The sequence below is a fragment of the Alexandromys fortis genome, unplaced genomic scaffold (genome assembly GCF_014885135.2).
Source record: "Alexandromys fortis isolate MF-2015 unplaced genomic scaffold, M_Fortis_MF-2015_v1.1 scaffold_3, whole genome shotgun sequence".
NCBI lineage: Eukaryota > Metazoa > Chordata > Mammalia > Rodentia > Cricetidae > Alexandromys > Alexandromys fortis.
The window spans coordinates 23,488,201-23,497,374 of NW_026067909.1; the positions used below are offsets into that span (position 1 = coordinate 23,488,201).

General features: G+C 40.7%; 1 protein-coding gene across 1 annotated transcript in view; it reads right to left on the bottom strand.

Annotated features, from left to right (window-relative positions):
• Nucleotides 1-9,174, bottom strand: part of Agpat5 (1-acylglycerol-3-phosphate O-acyltransferase 5) — a 44,909-nt gene that overhangs the window by 21,109 nt on the left and 14,626 nt on the right. The window contains exon 2 of the mRNA XM_050136819.1: nt 4,113-4,182. Within this exon, the coding sequence (XP_049992776.1) occupies nt 4,113-4,182 (70 nt within the window). The remainder of the gene's footprint in view (nt 1-4,112; nt 4,183-9,174) is intronic.

The following is a 9,174-nucleotide window of genomic DNA, read 5'->3' on the forward strand; positions in this document are numbered from 1 at the left end:
ACGTAGGCCAGGTTACGTTCGGACAGGTAAGCCAAGAAGTCACGAGTTGCCACACCTGGTTCCCTGGATAGCTGGAATGTGAGGCGCGTTCTGCTAACAGATAACAGTTAATTGGGTGTGGGGCAGGTTCTGTCAATAGAACATAATTATGGGTGTGGGTTTCCCTGCAGACTCCCCAGGGTGATGGTTCCTGTAATGATTTTTAGGGGGGAAATGGCTCATGACATCTATTCACACTGAGGCTTCAGAGATAACACTGGATTAAAACATAGAAGGGAATTACATTCACATATTTACATTTTATGCCCTAGCAAGAATAATTTAATTTGGTTAAGTTAGGATTCTTCAGTAGTAATCTAGATAAGTAGAATCATGCTTCCCTTAAGAAGCATGTTCTTGAAGAGAGAACAAAAAAATAAATAAATCTTATTCTCCTCATCTGTATAGTTGTGTCTCATTCATTTCTAATTCTTAGGGTTACATACAAAATATGGCATATAAGAGCTTATGCCCATAATCCAGCACTGTGTTATACCCATCACCATCCACACTACTGCTAAATGCCACCCATGTGCCAGGCACTCTACTGGAATTATAAATGTAACTATTTGTACACTCCCGTAGAGCCAGTCAGTAGGTATCACTCACACCTAATCCACAGGCTCAGAGAACCCAAGTACTCTGCCCGCTGGCACAGTCTACAGCAGGAGCACACAAACACAGGGTCTCCCAAACAAACCCACAGGTGTTTATGACCATCCACTCAACCACAGTATTAGTCAAGAAACTGCCATCTAAACTAAATGAGCAAAATGAAGTTTAAAAGGTAAATAATGTCAAAAGCAGACAAGAGGGAGGGGGAGGATCAAAAGTTTCCATAAGTAAGGATGTAGAGACAGTAGCTGAGAGACAAATGGAAATGCCAACTCTACATGAGCATCAGGCCAGCAAGTGCTAGGTGAGCGTGCGCATGGCTGGACCAACATTCTTAGGTTCTCTTTTCCTAAAGACACCAACCCACACTGGGTGGCTGAGCTCTCAAAGCCTCTGCAAACCTAGAATTACATGCAAATTCTTACAGGTGCAGTTTTCTCAGAGCAGACTCTACACCTTTCTCCATTATACACAGACTAACATGCAATTCTAATGCAATTCAAAGTCATCCCACTGGTATGTTCCCAAATTGTGGGCTTTTTAAGGGTGCTCAAAATGTAGCCTTCTTAGTTTGTGGTACCTGTATGTGTGACTCAGCAGAGTTCTTGCCTAACATGCAAAGCGCTCTGGCACTATCTTCAAGTTGACCAAAAAAAAAAAAAAAAAAAAAAAAGAGTATTTGCTGGGCGGTGGTGGCACAAGCCTTTAATCCTACCCCTCTGGAGGCAGAGACAGGTGGATCTCTGTGAGTTCGAGGCCACCTTGGTGTGTAGAATGAGTTCCAGGTCAGTCAGAGCTACAGAGAAACCCTGTTGGGGAGGGGGGTGTTCTTGTTAGAAAGAAGAAAAAAAAATCACCTTGTCCTTGGTACTGCCATTCTGACTTCAGACTCCATTTTACCTGAAGGGTGAAACAAAGTTCAGGTTCCCAAGGCCTAGGGGAACTGGGAACCTTTCAATAGCTGACCCACCTCATTCCTAATCCATAGAAACAGTCATTATGTATCTTTGGTTCTCTAAAAACATTATGGCTGTTCTTAACAACAGAAGGAACAAATGAACCTGACTGGTTGGACTGAAAAGCTTGCATTGTCTGACAATTGACAATGATGAAACTTCAAGGAGTCCCTAATCTCTAAATCCGGATTGGTGAAAATTGCAGCTGTAACTTGGCAACAAAAGTTTGTGACTGCTGTGTTTAAATACTTGCTTCAGCTGACATTCAGCATAGCAGTTCAGCTCCCCAATCTTCAGCCTCAACTGATCAGACCCTCTCCTTCCCCACTTCTTTTGTGCTGCCCTATATTAAAGCTTGCCTTGCAGTAACCTCTTGTGTCTGCTTGGTTGATTCAGAGCCTCAGACCACAACATTCTCAACCCCCAAATGTTGGCTGTTATCAGGCATCAGTCGTAGAGCAGTCTCTTGGAGGTGGGGTGGGGGAAATGTTCCTCTAGACTAAGAAAGGAACTAGCTTAGTCAGTATGGCCAGGCTTGGATCTCTTGCTTCCCGGGTTACCTTCAAATTCCAAACACCAAGTAGGACTTTTATCTGCTGCTCACTTACAATGCTTTTCCTGAGGTCTGCTCTAAAGGAATACCCATTGAAGTTCCATGGACAACAGTGAGATGGTAGCTGCAGCTCCCTCCTTAGCACACCTGTTACTGCACGGCCCCCAGGAGTGCTGGACCTTGTGGTTTCACATGTCTCTGGTAAGACTGACGTTCCATTAGGGAAAGGTTATTCAGAAGAAAGAAGCTGAAAGAAACCTGCATGGGAGCAACCTCTGACTAACAGAAAAGGCGAGGTGGAACACTGGATGTTGTCATGGCCCATGCCCTGTTCTCGTGACATTTGAATATCTGAGCCCGGTAGAATCTCCCCTCCACAAAAAGAGGCCAGACTGTGATGAAAAAGGTCAGCATGTCTGAACAGGCCAATTAGAAGCAGACAGTCATCCTGAGCTGTCTTTGGTTTTGCTCAAAGTCAAATGCAGAGTCTGAGCCATTCTCATAAACATGATCCAAGATAATATATTTGATATCAAAGTCCCTACAAGCTTTGGAGCTTCAGCCACTGTCCAATCAATCTGAATAAAATTACCAATGTGCCAAACAAAGAAAAACTCATTTCAATTCCTTTATCTCTGCACTGTTTATGGCACAAGGAGTATAGAAGCAACAAAATCCTGACAAGATGGTTGATGGGCGGGAAATAAGGCCATAGGCACAAGTGACTTTCCATTCAGAATATTAGCATTGCTTGTGGTTTTAGCTTTAGGCTTCTAGGTACTGTACTTCTCAAGGCAATAAAAAGGAAACACAGAAGGTGTGTATCCAAAGCAGCCATGGTTTTGGAACATTCATGAAGTGGGATTTGGAGGAAGGGAATTATTGGAGCTATACAGCACACTCCAGCCAATCACTGGACCCTCTGCACCTATCAAATGCCCCATGTTGAGGAACTTCATGAAAGGACTGCAGGACTCAATGTATATCACAATTTATTGATAATTACTTAAAAATACACACTTTTAAATATCTGACCTGACTGAAAGTAAATAAAGTTCTATTCTGGAAACTAGTCTTTGTCTTCTCCGATGGAAATTAAACCACCAGGACTGAAGAGGCAACAGGAACTGCAGATGTGCGAGCTAATTATAGCACAGCACTGCGTCCAGGAAATGAGTGGTCACACACCAGCACACCAATAAGCGACTTAATAATCAAAAATATAAAATACAAACAGTAGTGGCATACAACTGCAATCCATTACTTCAGAGACTAAGGAGGAGAATTGTGAGTTTGAGGTCAGCCTGGGCAACATTTATACACTTGGATCCACCAATTCCATGTCTAGAAATACAACTTACAAGCAGAAAACTAAAGGAAATGGGGAGAAGAAATGACCTATTCTATGCAAAAGAGAAGCCTAGAAAAAATCCGTACCTTTCACATTATTGACTTTACCAAAAAAAGTAAAATAAAATTTCACAGCCAGACACAATATCTACAGAAAATTCATATGTTAACAACAACAACAACAAAAAAAAACCCAAAACTCACTTTGTTTAAATATAAAAGATTAATATTTTTAAGGCTGAAGTCAGGGCTGAGAGTACATATTTGTCTTACAGTTTAGTTTCCCATACCCACACAGGCAGCTAATAATCACCTATAACTAAAGTTGTGGGGCAGATCTGATGCTCTCTTCTGGCATCCACACGCAAGTGCACTCACATGGTCTAACCCACAGAGAGACACACACATAATTAATCCCCAGCACCACCTAAGCCAGGTATACGAAAGACCTGTAACTCCTATGCTCGGGAGGTGAAGGCAGGTATATCCCAAGCCATTCTGGGTTACATGATTTGGTCTCTAAAACATATGTATGTATATTTTAATGCTCATTTACCATTTGTAGAAAAACCCAAATTTCATGCAAATGAAATACATACCTGTGCTTTGATGATTTGCTAAATATATTACATTTTCTTTATTTTTTGGCAAGTCTCCATATAGCAATATCTAGAAGAGAATACAAAAAGAACCATTACTTTGATAATTTAAAGCATGTGCACGAAATTACAAAAAAATGAATGTGAAAGAAAACTGACAAGCACACAATATAACTAGCTCTTCCCACGACTAACAAACAGCCGGGTTCTTGAGAGCCCCACACACCATAAGTAGCTCATGCTTATAAGTACTTAAATAGAGGACAGTTAATGATCATAAGGTAAGACAGAATGATTGATATCCCCGTAAGAAAATCCACAAAACTTATTGATTGCTAATATATAAAACTTCACAGTGGAAGAGACAGGCATATTCATAATAACTACAGTGAGACATAACACAAATAATATGAAAACACTCTATAGTTTAGAGCTGGTGTATTCATTGGGTATAGTTTTAGTGAATGAGATGAGAGGTTTTCTGAACATAAGACCAAATGAAAGCCGTATGTTGGAGTCTTCTGTTAGCACACCAGTGTGTGGAATGATACTCAGGTTGAGGAGCGAGGACACTGGAACAGTGTCCAGTTACTGAGCTGTAACTTCCAGTCAGGGTCTCATGCGGCCCAGGCTGGCCTCCACCTCCGAGGTCTGGGACTGTAGCACGTGACACTATACCCACCTGGCTACATCTTAATTTTAAACCGAGCAATGAGGACAGTTTTCACTGTACTAGTTCTGTTGTGGGCATCTTAAGTATTCGGTGACACTTAAGGAGATCTCAAGGGAAAGAGTCAATGTTAATGTTCACTTGTTTTCTCTCTTTGGAGCGTCTTTATTTGGTTGTTGTTCTTATACTTCATCATTAAGGATTGTGCAAAAGTTAGCTAAGGTTTTGGGGTCTACATTCTTGGTTGTGAAACTACTCACTAATATCTTAACAACAACAACAAAAAATAAAAAGGCATTAATAAACCCTTTATGAAAATAATACAGCTACATGGTATAAAGTTAGAATGTCAAGGACTTAGACTAAGGTTTCTGCTATCTTTCTTAGAAAACTGTAATGACTATGTCCATATTTGTCCAATTATGTCTAATGAAGTTTACAAAAGCATAAATAAATAAAACAAATAAATAACCAATGGCTAGTTGATCTGTGCAGGGTTAACACTGAGGTGTCAGCTCATGACCAACCACCCTCCTCTTAGCAAGAGACTAGAGCTATTTGAGTACTATTGGTACACACTGGATTTAGAACTACAGATAGACAGCAGTATTTTGGGTTTTACTGTTATTTTGATCAGATATCTACGATTCTTTAGAGATAAGTCTGCTTCCATGCTGAAGACAGCACCCAAACCATCCAAAGGTACCTTTCTACCAGTTGTAGTGGTGCGTCCCTGAAATCCTGACACTTGAGTGGCTAAAGCAGGAGGATTAGGAATGTGAGGGCAGCCTGGGCTACATAGCAAAAATCAGTTATTCACCCACTGTCTGCTTACCTGCCCTCCCCTCCTCTCTCTCTCTTTCTCTCTCTCCACTCATCCTTCTCCATTTCCTATGGATGGTTTGGTTGAGATTACTAAAATCTATCTTTTGAGTGTAGATTGCAAACAAGCTACTAAAAGGCAGTTTTCACAGGATTAAAAGACATAGAAAGAACTTCAAGGTTGTCCTTTATGAGACGATCTAATTTAAAAATAAAACAAGCATAATGAGGACTAGAGAAGAAACCACAAAGTGAGCGCTACCCCCTGCTACACTCACAAAACACCACCACAGCTGTGGCCTTCACTCACTGGTAGAAAGCTTGCCGTAGGTGCTAGAGGTCACCATCCAGCAACACACACACCCCTCTTGCCATAATATATTCAATACATTCAAGGACACTAAGAGAAAAACGAAGACTACCTGATCCAGCACTGATTTTACATGCAGGTGAGCTAAGGCATTAAAGCAAAAAGTTTCCTGCAGGAAAATGAAACAAAACACCAACCTCATAATCAGTTAATGGCACAAGTTTCTTATAGAAAAACAAAACAAAACAAAAAAACCAAATCCAAAGATCAGTTCATCACAAGGTCAGTTTAAGATTCCTCACCTTACCGGGAAGTGGTGGCACGTGCCTTTAATCCCATCACTCAGGAGGCAGAGACAGGTGGATCTGTGTGTTTGAGACCAGCCTGGCCTACAGAGTGAGTTCCAGGACAGGTAGAGCTGTTACACAGAGAAACTCTGTCTCAACCTCCACCCCTCAAAAAAATTAAGATTCCACACCTCTACCTTTAAAACACACAAATATCTACTACTGTCTTTGGACACAAGCATGATTGTAAAGTTTGGCAGAAAAGGCCACCTATTCTTACATCTGTTTCTATCAATGAATTTCCTAATCTTAAAAAAAGAAAACAAGAAATAAAAGTAGCATCAAGAACTTGAAATTCATGAGGCTGAGAATGTAGCTCAGTTGAGTGCTAGTTGAGTGCTAAGTCCAGGGCTCAGAAGGCTCTTGTTTACCAGACACAGTAATACACACCTGTAATAGCAATACCAGCGGGATGAAGATGGGAGCATCAGAAAATGTCAAGGATATCCTCAGCTTTATATGTACTGAATTTGAATACAAGAAACATAGGATACTAGAAAGCCCATCTCTCAAACAAACAAAAAATCCAGAATTTAATTCACATGCCTTTAAGAGATTTTATCTGTGTACTTATTTATATAAACATACAAGAAACTCAAGTGTGTGTATGTGTGCACACATAGATTTTAGGGTTTTTGCCCATATGTACAACAGCTTACTGAAAGGGCAACTGTTTCTGGCTGAAACGTGAAAAGAGGCCAAAAACCATTATCTAAGGAAATATCTGAGCAATAGTCTCTTCTTTAACTATTTCATTTAGACTACAGCTGCTTGGAATCTACAGAAATAAAAAGTTAGACCACAGAGCAGTCCCTGATGTGCAAAACTACAAAAGATCTGAAAGCAAAGTGAAAAAACAAACTGCAACTCTTACATAGATGCAAATCATTACAAGTACTTTGAATAGACATTAATAAATTAAGAAAAGAATACAAAAATAGCACTTATATATCTAATATACACAATTTTAAAGATTCTATATTTCTAAAGTTCCAAGAATGAATAAGCACCTCTATCTAAAATACTTCAAATTTCTTCCATTCTTTGAAGAACAAAGGTTATAATGTGGTTTTACATTTATTAATATGAAGGGAGAAAACTATTTTAAAGATTTATTTTTAATTATATGCATGTATATAATTACATATACATGCAAATGCTGTTGACAGTCCAGAAAAGAACACCCATCACCCAGAGCCGCAGCTATGGGTGGTTCTGAATTGCTGGAAATGGCTTCTGGAGACTGAACTCTGATCCTCTGCAAAAGTGTTCTTAACCACTGAGTCATCTCTATAGCCCCAAAAGTTTTCATTTCAAAGTTAGAGGTTTTAGCTAGGGAAGGGTATTGGGGTAGAACACTGCTTTAATCCCAGCACGCAGATGGCAGAAGCAGGAGGATCTATAGAGCAAGTTCCACGTCAGCCAGGACGACACAGAGAAACTGTCTTGAAAAACTGAATAAATAAATAATTCATATATACATACATAAAAGATGGAGACTTTGAAAGGTGAGGCTCAGTGGGTAATGCACTTACTACTGCATATGGACTAGATTTTAGATCCCCAATTCGCTCATAAAAGCAAGGCAGGCATGGTGGCCTGCCTGTAATCCCAGCTCTAGGAAAGTATAGACAGGGATCTCTAGAGCAAGTCAGTTAGCTGTATTAGCCAAATGCTTAAACTCTGGGTTCAAATGAGAGGCCTGTCTCAATATATAAGGTGGAGAGAAATGCAGGAAGACATCTGACATCAACCTCTGGTTGCCACGTGTGCCTGCATGCAAGTACGCACATACATGAAAACATGCATATTATATACATGTACACCACATATATGCAAAAATATAAAATTTCAAGATGTTATTACTATCATTTTTTAAATAGTTTCATGTGTGTGGATATTTTGTTTGCAAATGTCTGTATACATTTTTGCCTGGTGCCTGCAGAAGCAAGAAATGGTCATCAGATCTCCTGGAACTAGAGCTGCAGATGGTTGTAAGCTACCATGTGACTCCTGGGAATCGAACCTGGGTACCTCTGGAAAAGCAGCCTGTGTTCCTTATCCCTGAGCCACCCCTCCAGCCCCAGTTACTACTATTTTATTAGCAAATATATAACTAATTAGATGGCTGTCGTGTTTTCAAATTTTAAAAAGCTAAGAGCCAGGCATAGTAGCTCATACTTGCAATCCCAGCACTTGGGAGGCTGTATCAAAAGGATTATATGAATGTGAGGCTGCCCTAGGCCTAGAGTGAGACTGGGAAAAATTCTTTTTAAGGGTTAAGAACTTACAACTGTTGAAATAGGAGCGGCAGGGCTGCGTCCCCAGCACCCGGCCGCCCGCATGGCTAGCTCATGCCCGAAATAACAACACACAAACTGTATTTATTTAAGAACTGCTTGGCCTGAACTCTAGCCCTTACAGGCTAATTCTCGCACCTGGACTAGCCCATTTTTAATGATGTGTGTAAGCATCCCAAGGTGCGCTTACCGGGAAGATTTTAGCCAAAGTCCATCGTGGTGTCTCTGCTCCAGAGAGCAGAGCTCTTGGGTCTACCCGGGAGAGCTGAGCATGGCTTCTCTCAGGAAGCAGAGCAGAGTCTGACCTCACTTCCTCTTCCGCCCAGCATCCTATTTTGTTTGTTCCTCCCACCTATGTTCCAACCTATGAGGCCAGCCAAGCAGTTTCTTTAATTAACCAATGAAATCAACAGATTGATATATGACACTCCCACATCACTTCCCCTTTTTCTGTTTAAACAAAAAAAAGAAGGCTTTAACTTAACATCCAAAGCTCTAGAAATGACAGAGACATCTCGCTGCCTGGACATTCACCCAAAGTTCCTCTGTACCGTTGGGGCATCCATCTTCGGCCTACAGGCCCATAGTTTCCAGCAGACATTTCCACAAAGCA